The sequence below is a fragment of the Mizuhopecten yessoensis genome, unplaced genomic scaffold (genome assembly GCF_002113885.1).
Source record: "Mizuhopecten yessoensis strain PY_sf001 unplaced genomic scaffold, ASM211388v2 scaffold1147, whole genome shotgun sequence".
Taxonomy (NCBI): domain Eukaryota; kingdom Metazoa; phylum Mollusca; class Bivalvia; order Pectinida; family Pectinidae; genus Mizuhopecten; species Mizuhopecten yessoensis.
In genome coordinates, this window is record NW_018403901.1 from 523,643 (window position 1) to 547,347 (window position 23,705).

At 37.6% G+C, this 23,705-nt stretch overlaps 2 protein-coding genes across 2 annotated transcripts in view; one reads left to right on the forward strand and one right to left on the reverse strand.

Moving 5' to 3' along the window:
* Nucleotides 1-1,011, reverse strand: part of LOC110457603 (PDZ domain-containing protein 8-like) — a 52,283-nt gene extending 51,272 nt beyond the window's left edge. Inside the window, exon 1 of the mRNA XM_021508948.1 lies at nucleotides 991-1,011. The gene's annotated coding sequence lies outside the window, so the exon portion shown is untranslated. The remainder of the gene's footprint in view (nucleotides 1-990) is intronic.
* Nucleotides 79-13,702, forward strand: LOC110457610 (sterol regulatory element-binding protein 1-like). Its single transcript, XM_021508960.1, has 16 exons — nucleotides 79-236; nucleotides 1,631-2,325; nucleotides 4,008-4,409; nucleotides 4,973-5,102; nucleotides 5,404-5,535; nucleotides 5,856-6,050; nucleotides 6,359-6,543; nucleotides 6,914-7,169; nucleotides 7,395-7,561; nucleotides 7,759-7,921; nucleotides 8,197-8,385; nucleotides 8,582-8,714; nucleotides 8,879-9,044; nucleotides 12,557-12,730; nucleotides 12,926-13,037; nucleotides 13,235-13,702. The coding sequence occupies exons 1-16, from the start codon at nucleotides 128-130 to the stop codon at nucleotides 13,468-13,470; spliced, it is 3,444 nt and encodes a 1,147-aa protein (XP_021364635.1). The 5' UTR covers nucleotides 79-127; the 3' UTR covers nucleotides 13,471-13,702.
* Nucleotides 13,703-23,705: the final 10,003 nt, after the last annotated feature.

Genomic DNA, 23,705 nt, shown 5'->3' on the forward strand with positions numbered 1-23,705 from the left:
TTTATTTCCGGGGGCACCTGCATAAATTAAGAACAGGCCAGTGACGAAAAATCACCCCATCGGAATAAAAAATCTGATTGGCTGTTGGCTCGTGGTGCTATCTGCAAACTATTTCAGAGCTGCGAAGATGGCGGACGATCTCAGCTGGCAACTGCCAGCGGATACTTTTCCCGATGCTGGAACAGATTTTATATCGGCAAATGATTTAGAAAATGTCTCATTAAATGATGTTGAAGGTAAGGATCATTTCACATAAATTTGGAGTCAACATTCTTGTTTGATTTGATGTTATGGCTGATGTTTATTTGGTTTTATGCAGACGAATTTTGCGTTAAATCATATGTTTACATGTTGCAACCGGTGTTTTAGATTTGAAGCGTCGAAAATCATGTCTAAGAAGTGATAAACAGTATTCTTAAATCATCATTAATAAACAGTATATGCCCATTTATATTAAGATGTAGCGATATTATGTGTAATCTAGATGGAACGAGGGCTAGCGATCGACCTTGAGGTCGACGTGAACCTAGCCATCAGTCATCGGTCTCGTGGCTACAGTAGTCACTGGCATATTTCATGATTTACTGTCCGAATACAATTATATTTTAAGAGCATGTTGAGTTCTTTCTCGTCTATTTAACAATAATAAGGACATACTGGTTCTCCACCTGCGTATACAATATGGATTGTATTGGCCATTTTTAGTTTCGTCAATTACTGAATTATAAAATTGCATCACTTTTTAACTGTCATAAGTCCCGACCCTCTGCTAAAAAGTGCTGATTTCTTTAAAATAACAAAATCGCATTGTGGTATAATGTTTCTCGATTCCATAAACAGAATATTGCAAGACATTTCTAGTTGGAAACTATACCTACAAGAGAAAAATCCATCATTATACATCACTGTCATCAGTTCCAATTTCTGAAAACAAATTTTTACACATTAAAAATAAGATGCAAAGAACATGCACACACAAACAACAATTACATTAAGTCGATTCTGTCCGTGTTGTGTGCCTGAAAATAGATTCCCACCAGTTTGGGATAAACCACAACAGTCACCCTATCAGAACAACAAATTTGATTGGTCAAGATCTAGAGCAGATGGTGGTGCAATCATTTATATTTAGAAACAGTCAAACTACAAGTTTACATAGAACATAAGTCTCTCTGACCATACATACAATGTATCTTGAAACCATTCATGTAAAGTAATGTATGTTCTAATAAGCACTGAAACAATGATTGAATTATATATGCATGTGAAGCCTGAAGGGTAAGCTGAAAAAACACATTTTGAAATTTCCTGCATGGTATATCCACTATTCAGTTGATAGTTATCTTCATTCGTACACTGAAGTCAAACCTGACTTGTTGTGCGTTCCAAAGAGCATAATGCATTTAATGGCCAATAGTTATTGGTTTGACACTTGGCATGAGGCAACTTGCTTGAGCTCCAAACCCAGTTTTATAAATTAAAGTCAATTTCAACATGCAAGTTTAGTTACTTTTTTTTGTCTTGGTCACATTCATTGTTTTTGCTTATGAGAAAACAAGTTAGAAAGTTGGAAAGATACATTTTGGAACTTTGGATTTTGTGTTGAAAAGAGTTTCTTTTTTTCTTTTAGACATGGTGAATTACATGTTTCCTGATGGATCAGTAGATGGTGACCCTTTTGATTCACAGTTTCCATTGTCAGGAAGTTTAAATGATACAGACTTGCTGGGTTCTTCCACAAATCCCATTCTTATGGACACGAGTATCAAACAAGAACCTCCCCTTGATAACAGCTTCAGTATAAAACAAGAACTTTCCTTGGAGGAGCAGCTTTCTATTGTATCACAAACAATATCAGCTGATGCAAGCTTATCTCAGTCATTAAGTGAAACACCAAATGTGAGTTTGAACACATTACAGACTGAGATTCTTGCTGGTCAACCTGTTAACAAACCCCCAGTCATTAACATTTCTCATCCAAGTAGTGTTCAGTTGCAGCAGGCTGCTCTCAAGATTCGACAGGCACAATTGGTAGCTCAGAAAAAGCAGCAAATACTCTTGCAATTTCAACAAAAGCAACAGAAACAACAGCAGGCAGCTCAGTTACAACAGCAGCTCAAGTTGATTTTGCAGCAGGCTGCACAAGCAACTGCTGTGCAGCAACAACAAAAAGTCCAGGTACAGCCACAGGTGGTAGCTCAGCCACAGGTCCAGCGAGTCGCCCAAACAATAACCCAGACACCTGTGTCTACTCAGTTACCTGTGATCGCTCCTCACACCACTAATGTTGGAATCAACCAATTCAACCTTCAGCAGCTTCAACAGGTATGTGCAGTTTAAAAGCCTTGAAACATTATATACGGTAAACCTCCGGTCAGTTCGAATCGGCTCATAGTTCGAACACATATTTTTTTCAATAAAAAAAAATAATTTTCTAGCTAGTGATAGTTCAAACTCTGATTGACCCTATTTCGGATAGTCCGAACTTGTCAAATGAAGAACGATTTTTTTTTCGGCAAACTCCATTGAAAGCTCGCGGCGATCGGCCCCGAAAAAAATGCCAATACTTTGATCAACAGACACGTTTAGTGTAATGGGATGTATGTGTGAGCATTGCATTACAGTTGTGACAAACAAACCATAAATATATGTCACAGGTTTTAGCGTTGATTCATTTTTTACATTGTTTGAAAAATACATCGTGCATGAGACAGCCAATTGCAACTTAGGCCTCGACAATGTATAAATAACATGCGATCAGTACGAACTGATGTCACGCTGTATGGCAAACTAAGAAATCGCCCGTGTATTGTCAAATACAGTGTTAACTAAGCATTTTGATTATTTAATTGCCACCAGACATCCCTTAATTATTGCCCAGCTCACACCAGGTAGGGCAGGACACGCGATATGTCGCGGTAGGGATCGGCCGCCCAGCCATTGTGAGTGACGTGATTAGCATTCATGTCCAATTCCAAAAATCCACAGGTGTCCCAATTAGCGATGGGTAATTTTGAAGTGTCAAATAAGTTTGGTAGGTATTAGGACTATATCACTTATAATTTAAAAGCAGACATGTTGATGTTCTTACCTAATTTTACTAACATATAGACCTATATTTACAGTTGCACTTTGTAAACGCAACAGGTTATGTAGACTATGTTTTCAATTTATTAAACGGACCATTCATTACGAAATAATATATAAAATAGTTTCTGATTAAAAAAAAACTAACCACGCAGAGACTCCTTATTTAGGTATCTGATACAAACTAGGTAGTCTAACTTTTGTGTCACAAATGAGACATGTACTGTTTTGGGGCCTACACAATGGACTCTGCTTCGCAATAACGATCATAATTATCTCGAAATGAAGAAAATTAATGATCAATTAACATCGAATTAAATAATATACTATCATTTCACCCATTTATAAATATGTCGGGTATATGTTTGTGACTTGATTTACACTTTGCCGAATATTTTGCCGATAGTTCGAACTCACGCTTATTTTCTGAAGCATAATTTCGTATAATCCGAACAGGTTCATCAATATTTATTTGATTTTGTTCGAACTGACCGAAGGTTTACCATATGAACATTTTAATTTATAAGCTTAATTTTCTAACGGTTATGAACAGTTTTTCCAGCTGATATTAATCTGCACTCTTGTTGGCCGAGATAAACGAGCAGTGGGTCGTAATGTACCCAGAGAAACCCCCACATACCATGATGGTAGGGCAGGGAATCCAATCATTTTCAAATCCGATTATAGTATTAAAATCAAATCCTTGCTTTTAGCCGGTAACTGTTCATGATGAGATAAATGATATTGACACGTAAAAAATAAAGGCTCCAATCAAAGTCTGGATTATTGACGTTTCAGTTTTAATTATAATTTTTCAATGAACGTAAACAGTATAAAATATTCTTGTTAACATTCAAGAAAGATGTGTTCAATATGTGGTCAAGTGTTAATTGCAATCACAAAATTTCATTCTATTTCAGTTGCTTCTTCAAGCACAGCCCAAGACAACAAGCAATGCTACTGTCCATCCTGTCAGTGTGTCACAGCCCATCAGTGTTAGTGTTCCCCAACAGACCCTGTCACCACCCCCAAACTATGTAACCATATCTCAGGCCTCCTCCCCTCCTAAAACCATGGCACCCCTCCAGACAGTTATGACCAACACTGGAACCATTCTCACCACCACCAGCATTCCCATACAGATGGTACAGGATAATGACGGCTTTGACAAGCTGCCCATCAACCGACTCAACTCGGTGACGAAGGGTCCAAAGAAGGGGGAGAAGAGAACATCTCATAATGCCATTGAAAAAAGATATCGACTGAGTATCAATGATAAAATTATTGAGCTCAAAGATCTAGTTGCTGGAACTGAAGCAAAGGTAAATAGTTTGCAATATGTGTTCATCCTTTGAATGGTGTAGTGGTATTTGATCTTACTTTCAATTGTTGGAGGACTAAAAAGATTGATAATGGGTGTTTCTTGATTTTTTACTAAATAAAAACTGCATATCCTTTAAAATCGAGAAGTTAGTTGATTTTGCTCAAGTAGATTTCGAGTAAATTAATACATTTTCACGGTTCTGTACTCCAAGTCTGATCAGGTTTAGTTATAAATCTATATATATGTAATGATAGTACTTGATTTATTTTGCGTTTGGTGAATTAAAAAAGGGTTGATGATAATTTTATGCAATTGTTTTTGCTAAATTAAAATTATCCATTTGCTTGATACTGTTGCATGTGGGTTACAGTCCCTGCAGGTAGAGCGTAAGAATAGTACCTGCTGCCCCCATTACATGATCGTAAGAGGCGACTAAATTTGAAATATACCTAGAGTCTGTAAAAATGGTAGTTTCTACTCCTGCTAATTAATCAATTTTCATATTGTGACATGTTATGTAATAAAACACGTTCATTTGCAAATATTTTGCTTGTTTTACAGTTGAACAAATCTGCAATTCTGAAGAAAGCTATTGACTACATTCGATATCTGCAAAACACAATCAGGAGATTAAAACAGGAGAATATGGCTCTGAAAATGGGTTCCCAGAAATCAAGTACTTACCCTACAGGTGATTATAGTAACATATATAGTTTAGTATGGAAATGTTTCTAAAACCACTCAGAATGGTTCTTAAAGTAATCCTTAGGAGAGTCTGTTTTATATTTGCATGACATTTGAATATATAACTGCTGATGGAGATTTTTTTATCCCATACCGCAATGCTATTATGGTAAACTGTTACTTAAAGTACACCACATCATACATGCATAGTTTAAAATTTTATATGTTGAAGAAACACTGCAAGTTAATCCATCATGTATAAAGTACACCAGATTATACATGTATACTACAATACCCATTCATTACAGATGTTGAAGAAATACTGAAAGCGTCATGTGTGATTACTCCGCCTGGATCAGAGACAGGATCTCCCACGCATAGCGTTCAATATACAAGCGACAGTGAAGTCTCATCACCTGCTAGTCCAAGTTATGAATCTGGTAAGTTTTACTTGGATATGTATACATTTTTGAATGGGTGAAACCAGAATCTAGACATTTTTACTTTGTTTTAATAATATAGCAAAAATGGACATTTGGGCTAAGCTAACCAAGAACCAATTCTTGTTCCAGTTAAAGGGTATTTGATTCTCTTTATGTCTTGGTCAATTGGCAGTTAACCTTGAGTTAGAGAATCTGAAAGAAACAATGGAGGACAGAAAAGAAATCACAGATGCAACATTGTATTAATTTAGTTCTGCTATGAAGTATGAATTAGTATTTAATGGAATCGTATCAACTCTGATTATTTCTTGAAACAGAATCCGACACAAATAATGGGTTTGGTATGGCAACAATCAACACCATGCGTGACCAGACACGAATGGCAATGTGCATCTTTATGTTTGCTGTGATTGCATTCAACCCCTTTGGTGCTCTGCTGAAAACTGGATCACAAGGATTTGAGATGGGAGCTGCCAGTATTCCAGGAAGGACACTTCAGGGTGTATCTGAAGGTGATTATTTTGAAATTTTGATTGTGAATTTTATTCTTCATTACTTGTATTGTAAAATATTCTGAAGATAATTCATCAACATTTACTCAAGATAGGAAAGTAAAATTATTGGTGTTTTACTTAGGAAATTTTAAAGCTAGCACACATTTAACTAATAGATAAATTGCCATAAACAGTGTAGCAAGAATAGTTAATTCTGAGTTTAAGTTATGTTTGTTATAGTTTTGCATGCAATTCATTTGATGATATATATCAAGGCAAATACAATTTTAAGTTTTAAGCAGCTTATTGAAAGTGGATTTTTGTAGGAGCTGCTAATGGATTTATGGACTGGATGTTCCCTACTTTGATGATGTGGATGTTAAATGGTATCATTGTCACTGGAGTGCTTGCTAGACTTTTCATATATGGGGAGCCTGTGACCAAGAAAAACAGTGAAGCAGCAGTGTCATTCTGGAGGCATCAGAATCAAGCAGATACCTATCTTGGGAGGGTTAGTATACAGCTAGTAACTTTGCATATTGATAATCTATGCATACATTTCTCTACAAAGCACAGGATTGTGTTAATATTGAATTTTTGCCTGTTTAATACTACAAATGCCCCTCACCTTTCAAACCTAGAGAACACTGATAGATGCATATTGTAGCAAAATTTTATTGAAGTGATGTACAATGATTTTAATTTAATTTAACCACAAACTAATCAGACCAAAGAAACTATATGAATTTGATCTGAGTTGGAAATGGGCATTAATTGGATTAATTGAGTGCTTTGAATCATTTGTCAAATGGGAGGTAAAGGACACTTTCGACAACTGTATCATTTCACATTATTGAAGTCAGACCTTTGTGTTCTTGCAGAAAGAATATACGCGAGCAGTGAACCAGTTTCGTCTATCACTCTCCTCCTTGGGACGCCCATTGTCCACAACACGACTGGATCTAGCATCAGGGTTACTGTGGAACATCGTCAGAATGGTACTCAACAGGCTTTACCTTGGCAAATGGATCTCCAACCAGATCAGTAACTTGAGCAGCAACACTGATGAAGATGTGAAGACTTCAGCTAGAGATGCTGCTATGGTGTACCACAAACTCAACCAGATCCACCTTACAGGTATAAGGGAGATAACTCAGAATTAGTAGTCGTTATGATTTATATCGGATAATATTATATTTTTTTGATTGTGAATTTTGTTGATCTGAACAATTTATGATCTTTTTCTGGTTCCCTTATTTAGTAACATGATTTTATTTTGATTTAATTTCGAACAATGTTTGAAGTTGAAGAAATGCAAATGTAATTTATTCAAAGGAAAAATAATGTTTACCTTATACCCAGGACACGTGCCAGGTAGCAACATATGGGGCCTGAACCTGACCTTGTGTGCTGTTAACATGGCTGAGGCAGCAGGAAGGAACATCACTGTAGCTCAAAAGGCCGAGATCTATGCTACAGCTGCTGTCAGACTTCAGGCAACATTGCCGTGGAACCTCCTTTTCTTGAGGGTGAGTAAACAATTCTGAATTTCTGCCAAAGCACTAAAAATACATAATGTAATTTAAATAAATATGTGATTCAACTTGAAAAAATTTGCATATTACAAACAACTGTAAAAGGATATATGGATAAAGAAGTTAGAATACAAGAGGAAATGTGAAGATTAAACAGATGGGTTTTCATTTTCTTCAATTTACTTTTCCAGAGATATTTTCTGAGGCAGGCAAGGAAGGTGTGCAGTGGAAATGGAGACCAGATTCCAGCCAAAATGCAGTGGTTGTGTCATCCAGAAGGTCATGTGTTCTTTGTTCAGGGATCGTGGCAAATAGGTGGCAAGAACAGCATCTTCACAGTGTCCGGAAATGAAGGTTAGCGTTGATTTATGTTAACTAATTACAGACATAGGTTTAAACATAGATTATAGAAAAATCTGTAGGGACTGAGTATGAGTTGTGCAATTGAAAAAAAATACTTTTCTATTATTTTTCTAACACAAATTTTGAGTTATTTAGTCCGTTGGTAAAAGTTCAACTATGTCAAAAGCTGAAATATTTCTGATTTATTACTTGTTTTTCCCCCATCTAACCAAAAGTCAAAGCTTAGTTTAATAGTGCTGTAACTTTATTGATGGTTTGTGTTGTAGCTGACCCTCTGGAACATGTAACCCAAGCTTTCAGGGAGTTCCTGTTGGAGAAGGCCCTGTACTCCCTCCTTACACCCGAGCCACAGAAACAAAGTGGTCCATCTCAATCAGCTGAGGTTCTTCTGTATACACAACTGCTGTCAGACTGTGCCAGCCTTCAAACAACAACAGTTGGCCTTTCTGTTTCGGGTAAGTTCTGCCATTATGTGCCTCTTTTATTATTTTAAACGACCTGAAAGGTAGATGGCCATTCATTCATTTTGCTGTTAACTGAAACTACATTCCTTCTTTGTGGAAATATACATGCAGTTAAATATTACTTACTAGAAGTTGACCTATTAAAAAGTCATTAAGCTAAATTATTTCTATGAATTGTGTTTGATAGGTGTGGATGAGGTAGCAAGGTGGTGGTCATCCATTGTCAGTGTGGCAATGTACTGGTTGTCGGGAGACGAGGAAAATGCAGAAAGGTGTTACTCTCAGTGTGATGCTTTCCCAAGAGCACTGCAGCAATCCGAGTAAGTTGGCTATAGCTCCTCATTTCTAAATGATTTCATAATCGGTATCCAAGCACAAAATTCAAAAGTTAAATGAATAAAAACAACTGTTGTTTTGGGTTCTGTTAAGCAGTCTTTCTATGCCTTTAGCTTGGTATCTACAGTGTATTTGTATTTTCTTTCAGTGATCCTTTACCAAAGGCAGTTTTGGTAGCCTTCAGAGCAAGGCGAAATCTGCAATCTAATGTACATGGAGCAAACCATTGTGTTCGTCAGTGTGATAGAGCCGGCAGGTTGCTGCGGGATAGCCTGAAGTTCACATACATGACAGAAAATGACAAAATTGTTTCAGTAAGTCATGATTCAAATGAACTTGATTGGTCTTGGTTATAACCTTCATTTTACTTGCTCCATTTCTTGACCATCATCATATAGGTATTGCTGCTTTTCTGGGTTCGTGCTATAGCCTTTAAAAGACTGGCAATAACATTTTTATATTATATAGGAAAGCGAGACGCATCTTTGATAAGATTTGGGTCCCCCTCAGGTTTCAACACACCGTCAGTATTTCGTATATTCATCATGTTTGCTGTTTTTAGGTGAAGGAAGATTGTGTTTGTCCCTGTGGTGCATTGTAGTTGCATTGCATTAAAATATGAAGTTGCAGTGCTTCTGCAGTGCAATCACAGTGGCATGACCACCCAGCTGCATTTCAACAACATCTTATCACGTATATGTTGAGCATTATTCACATCATGCCTTATTGACTGATGACAGTGTATATTGATCAAGATTACTGTATTAGAAGAATTTGTGAAAATCAGATTGCAATGTAAAACACAGTTTTATTAACCAGTTCGGGCCCAGGCAGGGCATGTTATGCATAATTATAAGTGTTCAAGTAAAGCATCTATATGTCCCACCTGTGGAGTCCAGTTAGTTTAAGGCTACCACAAATAATTTATTGATTTTCATAGAAATAAAAGGTAGGAAAAAAACAATGGATAGAAAGTGTCATGAGGTAGTGGTAAATTTTAAAATTGGAATAGCTTAACAATTTATTGGGTGATATATATACATATAAAGGAATTTGTTTATGACATGTAATAGTGATATGTTGATTATGGGTTACAATTGACAGTTACTGATGAGGTAAACCGAAGTGATTTTTAGCTCACCTGGCCCGAAGAGCCAAGTGAGCTTATCCCATGGTGCAGCGTCCGGCGTCCGGCAACTTTTTCCTTTAAACTGCTACTTGTCGTGAATTGCTCAGAGGATTTTGACCAAATTTGTCCTAGAGCATCTTTGGACAAAGAAGACTCAAGTTTGTATAAACGGAGGGTATAGCCCCCCTGGGGGCAGAGGGACGGGGCCAAATAGGGTGAAAATAGGTAAATCTTTAAAAATGTTCTTCTTCTCAACCAATAGAAGGATTTTGACCAAGTTTGTCCTAGGGCATCTTTGGACAAAGAAGACTCAAGTTTGTATAAACGGAGGGGGTGGGCCTTCTGGCGGCATAGGAGCGCGGCCCAATAGGGGTTATAGAGGTTTTGTTTTCTCCTACTATACACGGCAACTTTTTCCTTTAAAATGCTTCTTGGCGTAAATGTCTCAGAAGATTTTGACCAAATTTGTCCTAGAGCATCTTTGGACAAAGGAGACTCAAGTTTGTATAAACGGAGGGTATAACCCCCCTGGGGGCAGAGGGGCGGGGCCAAATAGGGGAAAATAGGTAAATCTTTAAAAATGTTCTTCTGCTCAACCAATTGAAGGATTTTGACCAAATTTGTCCTAGAGCGTCTTTGGACAAAGGATCCTCAAGTTTGTATAAACGGAGGGGGTGGGCCTTCTGGCGGCATAGGAGCGAGGCCCAATAGGGGTTATAGAGGTTTTTTTTCTCCTACTATAGCAGTGAAGGGATTTAAACCAAATGGAGTCTGAAGCATGCTTAGGGAGAAAAGAATCAATGTGATATGTTGATTATGGGTTACAATTGACAGTTCCTGATGAGGTAAACCGAAGTGATTTTTAGCTCACCTGGCCCGAAGAGCGAAGTGAGCTTATCCCATGATGCAGCGTCCGGCAACTTTTTCCTTTAAAATGCTACTTGTCGTGAATTGCTCAGAGGATTTTGACCAAATTTGGTCAAAATCCCTTCATCGGTACTAAAGGAGAAGGATATTTGATGTTTTCCTCTATTTCCCCTACTGGGCCCCACTAATCTATCCCAAGGAAGGGGAATCCACACACCTCAGTTTAAATAAAATTGATTCTTTTGTCCCTAAACATGCTTCAGACTGCATTTGGTTAAAATCCCTTCACTTGTATAGTAGGAGAGAAAAAATCCTCTACTTCCCCTATTTGGCCCCGTCCCTCTGCCCCCAGGGGGGTTATACCCTCAGTTTTGTATAACCGGAGGGTATAACCCCCCTGGGGGCAGAGGGGCGGGGCTAAATAAGGGGAAAAAAGGTAAATCTTTAAAAATGTTCTTCTTCTCAACCAATAGAAGGATTTTGACCAAGTTTGTCCTAGGGCATCTTTGGACAAAGGAGACTCAAGTTTGTATAAACGGAGGGGGTGGGCCTTCTGGCGGCATAGGAGCGCGGCCCAATAGGGGTTATAGAGGTTTTGTTTTCTCCTACTATACAAGTGAAGGGATTTTAACCTAACCAAACTGGTTTTAGAGAATCTTTGGGCAAAGGGAATTGAATATTTATAAATGGAAGATGCAACTTTGTTACTTGTAGGGCCAAATAGGGGAAAATAGGTAAATCTTTAAAAATCTTCTTCTTCTCAACCAATAGAAGGATTTTGACCAAATTTGTCCTAGAGCGTCTTTGGACAAAGGAGACTCAAGTTTGTATAAACGGAGGGGGTGGGCCTTCTGGCGGCATAGGAGCGAGGCCCAATAGGGGTTATAGAGGTTTTTTTTCTCCTACTATACATGGCCAAAGGGTTCTCAGTTTTGTATAACCGGAGGGTATAACCCCCCTGGGGGCAGAGGGGCGGGGCCAAATAGGGTGAAAATAGGTAAATCTTTAAAAATGTTCTTCTTCTCAACCAATAGAAGGATTTTGACCAAATTTGGGCTGGAGCATCATTGGCCAAAGGGTTCTCAGTTTTGTATAAACGGAGGGTGTGGGCCTTCTGGCGGCATAGGAGCGAGGCCCAATAGGGGTTATAGAGGTTTTTTTTTCTCCTACTATACAAGTGAAGGGATTTAAACCAAATGCAGTCTGAAGCATTCTTAGGGAGAAAAGAATCAATTTTATTTAAACTGAGGTGTGTGGATTCCCCTTCTTTGGGGCAGATTAGTGGGGCCCATTAGGGGAAATAGAGGGATTTACCGTTGAAGGGATTTTAACCTAACCAAACTTGTTTTAGAGAATCTTTGGGCAAAGGGAATTGAATATTTATAAATGGAAGATGCAACTTTGTTACTTGTACTCCTTTGATAAACCTGAATGGTACTCAGCAGGTTTTAAGTTGAAAAATAAAATACCAGGTGAGCTATTAAGGCCCCTGGGCCTCTTGTTGCATTGATTTTCTAGATTAAAACAAAAATCATATGGGGGATGGGGCTTTATATATTGGCCCCAAATTCACCTTAAAAAATCACTGCTTTCATTTGAACTTTGACCTGTATTGATTTAACTTCACTGTCGGAATTGAAGTTTATTGCATATAAATTGGAAGTAATTGGTGATGAAAACTAAGCTTGAATTTTGGACTGTACAATCATTGCCAAGTTTTGTAGCGGGATAGGGGAAGAAACAACTAACAACTAATCCTGTACTGTCCATTAATGATATGAATGTTGTCATCATTATACAATGGTTGATGAATGTCTGCCTCTATTTCAGCATCTGCAATTGTTAGTGTCTGACTGGTTGTTAATGACAAGGAAGGAGGTCTGGGAGTCTGTCCAGATGGAAGACAAGTCCACCATTGCCTCACAGACCGAACTCATTGCTTACCAGCAGGACCTGGCCAGCTTCAGGAAGGTTGCCAAAACCTACAAGTCTGTCATGTCAAAGGTAAATCCATTCAGATGTTGATATCCGTGCCATTTTGAGAACAGCACAATGCTAGATTGATGAATAATGTAAAACTTAACCGACTTCCACCGACTGATTTCTACACAAAAATCTTCAAAAAAGTTTGCCTTAAAATTTCATTGCATCTTGTTGTTTGGACTTTGTGCCTTATAATTGAGATCTTTTGTCTTCCAGGTGTTTTTACATGAAGCAACAGGTCGTATGATGGCCGGGGCATGTCCAGCACGTACACAACAACTTTTGGAGAGGTCCATCAGACGTCGCCATGTCAGCAAGTCCGACAGAGGTTAGTGTTTCTATATGTTTACCGAGAGAAATCTATCTAATTGACTTTCAACAGCAGTTGTAGTTTTGTTGTTACCTCTAGAAGTATTTCAGTGTTGAAATGAAAAATATTTCTGCTATTTGATTAAACCACAACACACAAACAATCCTTAATAATTTGCATCTTTTAACATTAAAACTGTTTGCATGATATTTCAGAGGATGGGTCGGACAGTGATACACCAGATCGTCAACAGGCCACAGCCCTTCTGATGGCTGGCAGACATCTCCCTGAGCCAATGATTGCTTCAAAGTCGGACCGAGTCCATCTCATTTCGGAAGCAAGCAAAATATATGAAGCCATTGGGGATAAAAAATCAGTACAGAGTTGTAGAAAGGTTATAATGCATTTTGAAGAAAGCAGCATTTCATCCTCGGTGTCCATTCAGTGCTAGTGACTGCCACCAGGCTTGTGTTTTATAAAGTGCTGGCGTTTCTCGTGTATTATGATACAAACTTTGATAAATTATTTCTTTTGTATAAAACTGGAATGCATAATTGTATGCACAACTCATCATGTGATAATGAAAAGAAGATTGAATACAAGGAAAGAGTAAAAGTTGTGATTGAATGAATGATTTTATTTTGTATATGCTGACATCATTGTAATAAATGTTGTGAATTTTTTTTGAGTATATGTTTTATATCCTTGGAACAATGAGATTGAGTGGGTAACTGGAGTTGGGATGTCTACACAATTTTGTCTGAAGTACTCGCAGGGTAAAACCAATTTGTCTTCCTAAAAAATTACTTGTTTGACTTCTGAAGAACAAGTGAACAGAGTTTTGTTCAGACTTAGTCAGAATCGTCCTTTGTGGAAGAGGGTATCAAATTTTAAAACAGTTTTTCGACCCCAACTCCAGGGGCCAGGGAGGGGTTCAAAGTAAAAAAATAATAATTAACCAATAATTTAACATTCTTCTCCAGACTAATGTATATTCTCTTCATGGATGGCAAGATCAACAGGGGTTTTATCTTAATGTAAATTTCGGTACCCCAGGTCATCTATTCTTGAAGATGGGATAATTTTACTCTAGTATATATTGTCAATTTTCAGCAAGAAATTATTCAAACTTGGTTTGGGGAGGGGTACATTTTGCTAGCTTATATATGGATCAATCACGTGAATGTCTGGATAGTGGATAGGGGGAGAATTTTTCTTGCATTGGCAGCCGGTCGGACAATTGTAAATTCACAAGGGATAAGAGGGGGAGGGTCTAGTAAATTTTAAGAACTTCTGCCCAATCCTTTTCACTGTTTATGTCAATAAAATATGTTGGAATGATACAAAGGACAATTACATCCATTGTGTATCTTAAAGGTAAGTTTGGAGCCCTGGAATAGGCTATTTTGTAGTGGACATTGTCCCTCGAAATTATGTGTGGGAACTAGCGTGCCAACAGGACTAATATATTAAGTAACTAAGGTGGACCATCCACACTAATGAGCAATAACAATTATATAGATATTTTTTCTCACTTTTCACGAATTGGGTTGCACCTGCTAGAACAAATATCGGCCCAATATATGAAAACATGAAATGTGTATTAAATTCTTTAGTAACTAGGAGTAAACTTATTATTCAAAGTAGCTCTGATGTGAACAATTCCCACTAAGCAGATACCCTAATTAGCCAAAAAAAAAAAAAAAAAATTCTTTATGTTTCATCAATAAGGTTGCACCATATCAACCCAATATGTGAAAACATAAAAAAATGTATTTAAATTCTTTGATTGCTATGGGGTTAATTAAATAAACTGATTTTAATCTGGGTCGTTCCGATTAAGCTAATATAAGGATATATATTTTTTCACTTTTCATGAATGGGGGTGTACCTGTTAGGGTAAATCATATCAACCCAGTATGTGAAAAACACGACAAATGTATTAAATTCTTTCACCACCATGTGTTGATCAATTATTATAAAAACTGATTTTAATCTCGGTCGTTTGCACTAATTAGATCCGCTTATAGGTCTTATTAGCCAAAATACAGTACATAGTTATTTTTTCTCACTTTTCACAAATTTGGTTACACATGCTAGCGCAAATCATATCAACACTATATGTAAAAACATGATAATTATATTTAATTCATTAATGACAGGTATAATAAATAAATATAAACTTTATTTATTTTACGACAATTATGAAACAAGTTATTTCAACTTATATTAATCACTCTTGTTGGCCCGGTTGTCTTATTGTGGAAGGAAACCGGAGTACCCGGAGAAAACCCATGTGGTCGGGCAGGTGATCAAAACTTTTTCACGTCCGATCTGGGAATAGAACCCCAGCCGCCTTGGTGAAAGGCAAGTGCGCTATCCACTGCACCACACGACCAAAATTAAGGCAGGTTAATTCCTTGTCATTTAAAGTAACTCTTATGTGAACAATTCCCACTAATGATACATGTTAATTAGCCAAAATATATAAAGATTTGTTTTTTCACTTTTCACCAATTGGGTTGCACCTGCTAGAGTAAATCTTATCAACCCAATATGTGAAAAACCTGACAAATGTATTAAATTCTTAAGTTACTATGTGTTTATTATAATAATAATAATATACAACGCTTATATAGCGCCCGAAATAATTTGTAAAATAACTCTAAAGCGCTTTTCAACATATGGATAATAGTATTAGTTATAATTGTGAGACAGAAATTAAGCAAGAAGATAATCATCTCAAAGTGCACATGTACATCAGTCTGTGCAAAGAGCTTAAGATGCAGACGAAGAGGTGAGTTTTGAAGTCCTTGAATTTAGCCAGGGTATTTGACTTTGTAATAGCAGATAGCAGGTAACCACAACGTGGTCGAAACACTCCAATGATTCTGTGTCCGACCGCAGTGATCGTGACGGCTGACATAATAGGAACTGGGTAACCAGCGCAATGAATATAGCACTGGTGTGATGTGCTCTCTCTTTGGAGTACGAGTAACTAGCCGTGCTGCAGTGTTCTGGACCCTCTGCAGACGACTAGTTAGCTTGTCAGATAATCCAACCGAGGGGTAACAAGTGAATGCACCAAAATCTTGCATGCATCTGCAGTTATAAACTGCCGAATACAGCCGATGTTCCTGATCTGGTAGTAACAGGATTTGGCAATAGCGCTCACTTGTTTCCCCATGTTCAGTGAACTATCAAAGTATACCCAAAATTCTTCTTCTTTTGTAGGAATGACAGGAATATGTCCATATTTGGTCTAAAGCATCCTTTGGTAAAGGAACCAATTTTGTATAAACGGTGCGTCTAACCCCCCTGGGGGCAGAGGGGCGGGGCCCAATAGGGGAAACATAGCAAATTCTTCAAAATCCTCCTTTTCCTATAGGAATGATAGGATTTTGTCCAATTGCATATACATATAACCCATGAATGTAATACATGTACACTACCAGCAACATCTCTCTATTTCAATTCAATTTTGCTAACATTTCCAGGTGAGCGATACAGGCCCTCTGGGCCTCTTGTTAACAGCTTGGACAATCTCAATAGTTCCGGCACCGACCTTGAGCTGGCGAGCCATTGTTTGCTGACAATTTTGGGAAAAGACGATTCATCCAGGTACTGATGTCCGTCTAACAAGCCAACTGTCCTGTGGTTTGATGACCATGTAAATTTGTGTGTCATCAGAATAACAATGATATCGAAGACGACGCCAAATCTCTCTGATCGGTTTGGAATACATGCAATATTTTTGTGGTCCTAACACCGACCATTGAGGAACCCCGAGATCTAGTTCTTTGTCTTGTGAAGTGGTAGATCCGATGGCAACACACTGCCGTCGTTCATTTAGATAAGACTGTATTCAGCATAGTGCGGTATCAGTCACTCCATAAAAGTACTCCAGACGTTTATAAAGTATGCCATGGTCGATGACGTCAAATGCAGCTGACAAGTCCAGCATGGCAAGCACCGCTCTGCACTTTGATATCCAATGCAAAAGCTCATTATGTACATGTAGGAAACTTTGCGTGGAGATGAACCTGTAAACGCCGGGACACAACCTTCTCCAAGATCTTAGACAGGAAAGACCGATTTGATACTGGGCGGTAGTTCTTCAACCCCTCCTTGTCTATTCCAGGCTTCTTCAACAATGGTCTAATATGTGCCTTCTTGAAACACAATGGAACCTTCGACTCGGTCAATGATAATCAAAAGAACAGATCTGTAGGTAATGAATCAAGCTCACAGGACTTCGATTGCGAGGTCATGATGATATTTCGCAACTCGTCCTGGATTGTTGGTGAGAGCTTTGTCAATGGTTCCCCATCAAATTTAATGTCAGCAGTCATGACAGATATCATTGTTGGCTTACTACAATTCAGTGTTGCGTGGACAACAAGGTGATCGCCAGATTGGTTCCGCTTTACATCACTTATGCATGGATCAACCACTGAAATTGCTCCATGAATGACGTGTATCTTCCCTCCGATATGACCACATCCAGTGTGTGGCCATGTCCGTGTGTAGCTTCTGTCGCATGCTGAATCAGACTCCTGTAATCTAGTAGCCCATATAACAGCATCAACATTAGATAGATCGTCTAAGTGGAAATTAAGGTCACCCGTGATAATAATCCCTTATGATACAACTTAGTGGTCTAAAAAGGTAGACCACTCATGAACAAATACTGTATATCGAAAAGTATTTTGTTTAGAAATTTTAATGTTTTAATTTTGAATAAAGAATAACTGTCTAACTTTACCTTGCTCAGACATTGCATGTTTTCAAAAAACATACTGTGATGAAAATGTAGACAAATTTTGGGAAATGTTAATTTTGCAACTTTAATTCAAGATCAGCGGGTGTGGATTTTTTGTTCTGATAAATACGTTTGAATAATGCACACTACATGGTAGTAGAATTGACAATTCAGGGAGATTTATCATCATGGATGTTACAATTAGTAACAATTGCCTAACTCTAGCTAGTATATTTGGACCAAACCATGATTACCCAGACTTCTTTGTATATTTACTTAATACTTTGACAGTATTTAGCAATTTTACTTCGATGTTATGTAGTGACTGGAATGCTGTATAAGACAGATATATGGACCTACACAGTATTAGACATAATAATAACCAAAGAGCTCAAGAAAAGACAAGAACAGATAAAAGACATAATATATACTTATGGAGTTGTTGGTCCATGGAGACAGTTTTATCCTAAATTGAGAGATGTCACATGGAGACGAAAATAACCCACACAACAGAGTAGATTAGATTATTCCCTGGTCTCAGAAGACATTTATTCTCGAACTGAAGATTCCAACATTATACCGGGATATATAACGGACCACTCGGGCATTGATTTAGAAGTTAATTTTAAAGGATATTTGAAACACAACACAGCACTTCTTGGGGACACTACATTATACACAGACAATAGATGAGTATTACGTAGAGGGTGTTAAGGAAAACATGGAAGATATCGTATTTAGAATTAACGACCAATTGTATTTTGAGATTTTGAAAATGGCTATCACATATTCAATAGCACAAGCAAAACAAAACAGGAAACCAGAGAAAAATTTAGAGACTAGAGTATCAACATAAGAAAAAGAACTAAACTTGAATTCAAAACTTCCGTAAATACAGGGTAGAAGGTTTTGTTTAGTTTGTTTGTGTTTCACGTCCTATTAACAGCGATTAAGAACCCGCGACCCAGTGGTGGAGGGCTAGTGGTAGAAGAATTGCAGATGATTTGGAAAGGAGAATTTTTTTTGAATAAATCTATAACAGAACTAATCACAGACGATGGGGATATTTTAGATAATCAGATAGAAATACTTGAGGCAGAAGTTATTTGTTTTCAACTAATTGTATACTAGTAGACTTACAGATCCCAACTCTATTAATAATTCATATTTTTTCCAGCATCAGGTGAAACGTCAGGAAACAGAAAAAGAATAGTGTGAGGGTGTTTAACCAATTAATGAATTAGCTAAGGCATTCATAAATATGAAAAATGGCAAAAGTCAAGGGTCAGATGGATTTGAAAGACTCGGGAACATTTTTGGTCAGCTCAATAAATTATGCATACAGAACAGGGAAACTTTCAGAATTTTAGAATCCGGGTATAATTACGTGTATACCAAAAGAAAATAAAGATGGACGTTATTTAAAATATTGGAGACCGATATCACTTTTGAATGAAGACTATAAAATAGCTTCGGCCCAATAATAAATAGGATTATAAAAACCCTACTTAGTATAATAAGTGTAACACAGACAGGTTTTAGAAAAGGTAGGTTTATAGCTAATAACACAAGACCTCTGTATGATGTAATGTATAATATTATGTTGGAAGAAAAAAGTCTGGACTATTGTATCTGTTATATTTCGAAAAGGCCTTCGATACAATTGAATGCAGTTATATAGATAAGGCATTGGTCTCCTTCAGCTTTGATCAGTCATTACGATCCTGGATAAACATTCTGAATAATAACTCAAAAAGCAGTATTATTAACAATGTTCATTTATCACCCTTTTTAATCTAGAGCGTGGGTGTCGTCAAAGGGATCCACTGTCTCAATATCTATTTATAAATGGGGTAGAACTTTTGTCTTTAGCAACGAAATTGCCTAATGGTATTAAAGGACTATAGTTATATCTGGAAACGAGTTTCAACTTGGACAATAAGCTGATGATTCATATCTTTTACTTGATGGCACTAGTCAGTCTCTGTAGACAGTAGTGTATTATCTGGAAAAAAGATAAAATTAGTATTCACAGGAAAGATTGTGTTAAGATTTGAATCGTAAATGGTCTACATCTAAATTTAGGTTATTAGGCATTGTTTTTCACTTGATTTACAAGAAATTGAAAGGCTAAATTTTGAACCTAAACTACAATAAATAAATAAAGTTTAAAGATATTGGAAATATAAAAATCTCACTCTGTTTGTTCGTATTTCACTTGTAATACCAATGTTTGTTCACCTATTAACTAGTCTCCAAAATCCAACACAGGAGTTCATCAACAAATTTAATAAAACTCTTTTTAATTTCATATGGATCTTTAAGAGTGAAGGATGAAAAGAGATAGAATCATTGCTAATATTGCGGAAGGAGGCCTTCGTGAAATAAATCAAGGTCAAATGGATGCAAAGATTATATGGAGATCAAAGTGTCCTTTGGAAAGTACCTTTCAAAGACATATTACCAATCAGTGTAGAAATTGTACACAAAAGACAGTTTTGGAAGGATGTATGTTTTGCCCTATCGAAATTACAAAAGAAACATACAACATTAGAGGAATATTAGTATCATTAATTTAGCAATTCTGTAAGAAGAAACGATTGAACATCTCTTTGCACAATGTAATTATTCAGGAAAAACTAATAGAAGACTACAACTTGTTATATGCAGAACATGACAACAAATACGGTTCTGTTTATTTTAATGACAGTGAAAAATTATTTGGAAATCCAGCTTTTAAAAAGTTGGTACACTGTAAACCACTTTATTCTTCTATTGAAATACTAATTATATTGTTGTCGTTTGAACAATGTTATTCCAAGGTTTAACATTTGCAAGACTATATTCAAGAAAGCAATCAGAAAATCAAATATAACAAGTTTTCAAAAGAAATGGGATATGTCTGAACAAATATTGAATAATGAAGTAAATTAGGACACACACAAAGGAATAAGGGATACATATCTATGCCCCTTACAGTTCTTTCGATTTAGGAAATATAAGGTTTCTTGTTTGAATGCCCATAGAAGCCAGAACGAATGATCCGTGATTTCGGTATTCACTAAAACACTTAAACTGAACAAAACTCATCCTTAATAAACAGAAAATGTTTTAGTATCGAGTGTGACGCCCATAAACATCAGTCACAATTACAGCTTCACAACGTCTGCGTATGCCCCGAATGAGATCGCCTATCGGTTTTGTGGGATAGCTCGATGAAATTTAAATCCGGCGAGCGGGCTGGTCAATCCATTCGTTGAATAGTCTCTTGCTGTAGATAATGCTCAGTCAACCTTGCTTTAAGCGGCCTAGCATTATCGTCCATAGGGATGTAGTCAGGGTCGATAGCGCCAGCGTAGGGTCTGATATAGGCATCGAGGATTTCATAGCAGTATATTCGGGCCGTAACGGTACCATTATGGAAGACACGGAGGCTGTTTTCCCACGAAGGCTTATGCCTCCCCACACCATCACTGAACCTCCGCCATATCGGTCATTTTCCACAACGTTAACTGTCTGGAACCTCTCCCCAGGTTATCTCCATATTCTAGCGCGCCTGTCGGTGAAGTCCAGACAGAATCTGGACTCGTCAGTAAAAAGAACCGCTTCCCATTCCTGAAGAGTCCAAGTGCTGTGAGCGTGGGCCAAATCTAATCGGTCCCTAACATGGCGGGCTGTTAAGGGAACTCGTATTGCTGGTCTACGTAACCTTAAACCAGCATCATGAAGACGGTTCCTTACTGTCTGAGTGACTACCCTGGTACCATAGCTGTGGCAGTCTGGAACCTGTGACGCCGTGCCTATGTGAGCAAAATTCGGTCTTGGCGCTGCGTTGTAGCCCTAGAACGACCTCCAGCACGACGTCTGGAAGGGTTTCCGTTAGTTTTTGTAACCACTCCACATTCTTGCCACCACACTTTGAGACACCCCAAGGTCTGCTGCAACCCGACGTTGAGACATGCTAGCTTATATTACACCTTACCTCTTAATCTATAATATAATCAACAGTCTTTGTAACTTTCCACACTGTACAGGTCACACAGTTCCGTTAAAGTTAATATCCTTCACGTCCTAGCTCTGGCAAACACAAATCAATCTGGCAGATGGCATATAACTGTATCTCTGCTGCTAAAGTCACAGTTGCTGTGTCGGAGTTCCACTTAACTCAACTATTACCGGGCCCCCATTTCAGTAGGTGGAAAACATGACAACTTACCCCGTAGACCATTACGGGTTTCCATACTTTCGTCCTCAGACCAAACTGACCGGTCTCTCTAGGAAATTATCTACAAAATATGAATAACACTTATAACTACATAATTATACACTATTATATCACATATCTATAATATACCCTTTAAAACAAATTACATATGCAACATACATTCTGTAACATGCGTAAACACAACTAGTCGCTCACTCATCTATACTCAATCATATATATCAATGACAACAATTACATGGATATATTGTTACATTTGTATACTGTTATGGTTACTATGTTTATGATATACAATCTAAACAGATACCACCCAAACGCGTTTGCTCTCACTGCGCACCGTACATTTTCGCACCTGTTTACTTTTTAAGAAATACCGTTTCAACGATCTAACTCACGAAATACACACAGATCTATATCGATGGTTGAAAAATTTGAAACATTAGCTGTATTTTACTCCCGAATACACCACGATAATAGAGGCAGTTATAAAAACAACGGGCCACGCCATTACACCTGTCTTTTGCACCTGTCAAAACAACACTGCGCGTGCCCAGGTAAATATAAAGTTGTCGCGCTTTTCTAAACCCGCGAAATACAAAATACAGAATAATTACCTTTCTATTTCATACCTACACATACTTACCTTATGGAATATGAAATAACCTAAAATGTCGAAATGTGCCGCTAATTATGGCGTGATTCTTGTTATTGACATGCCATGGTGTCAGAATCAGACGCGAATCCGATCGCCTCCTAGCATCGAGGACGGAAAATAAGTAAGGAAGACACTCAAAACGTTACGGAACAAAGTAACGCCATTGTCAAAAGATGGAAAAGGAAACTTACCCGAAAATAGACTTGTCATCTAATGACTTACCGGCGGCTTTCAAAGCTTTCAAAACTCATTTGGGCTCAGCGCAAAGACGGAAGAACAAACGTGTAATTACATGATGTTGTGTGTGGGTGTAAAAAGTAGGAATATTTATTCTACATTGAATATAACGGACGCGAACAGAAACAGCTTAAAAGCGTATTAAGTCGAGAGGACCCAAAAGTACACATGATACGACAAACGACGACGAACAAGAATAGTAGAAATACACAGAGTACGCGACAACGACACAAAAATCTGAACAACTGAAATGTTACAAGTGTAGGCATGTTTAATATTATATCGATTTATTCTGCAGTGATAATGAAATCAGAAAATATCCTGCGTACGGTAAGAAATGTAACCTATGCAAAAAGATGATTCATTTCGCGAGCCAATGTCGTAGTGAGGAAAAAAAATGCGAAATAAAGGTATTCAGGAAACAAAAAGTGCAATGGTAAAAAGACTACATATTGTGGAGGATTACCCCGCAAATGACAGTATGACTGGTGACAGTGATACACACTTGTAAGAAGGAATGATATACGAGATACTGGTCAACACGCTTAATGATGATTGGACAGTGAGTTGTACAGGGTACAAACAAACAGAAAATGATGCAAGATGACAAGGGGTCCAGGTGCAATGTGATTAGTCAAAACACCTTGAAGAAATTAAATGTCAAAACTCCACTAGAAAAATCAGAAGCGACGCTGAAATTTTATAGCAGACCCATTGGTACTGTCAAACGACAATGTCATTTTCAGGACAGGAATATGCACAAACTACAGTTTCAAGTCATCGAGAAAACAGCTCCCAACAATCATTGGA

Bases quoted from the DNA above. Each gene is read 5' to 3' on its own strand.
- LOC110457610 (XM_021508960.1), top strand. From the start codon at position 128: ATGGCGGACGATCTCAGCTGGCAACTGCCAGCGGATACTTTTCCCGAT. The intron at 237-1,630 runs GTAAGGATCATT...TTTTTCTTTTAG, and splicing joins CTCATTAAATGATGTTGAAG to ACATGGTGAATTACATGTTT. The intron at 7,922-8,196 runs GTTAGCGTTGAT...TTTGTGTTGTAG, and splicing joins CACAGTGTCCGGAAATGAAG to CTGACCCTCTGGAACATGTA.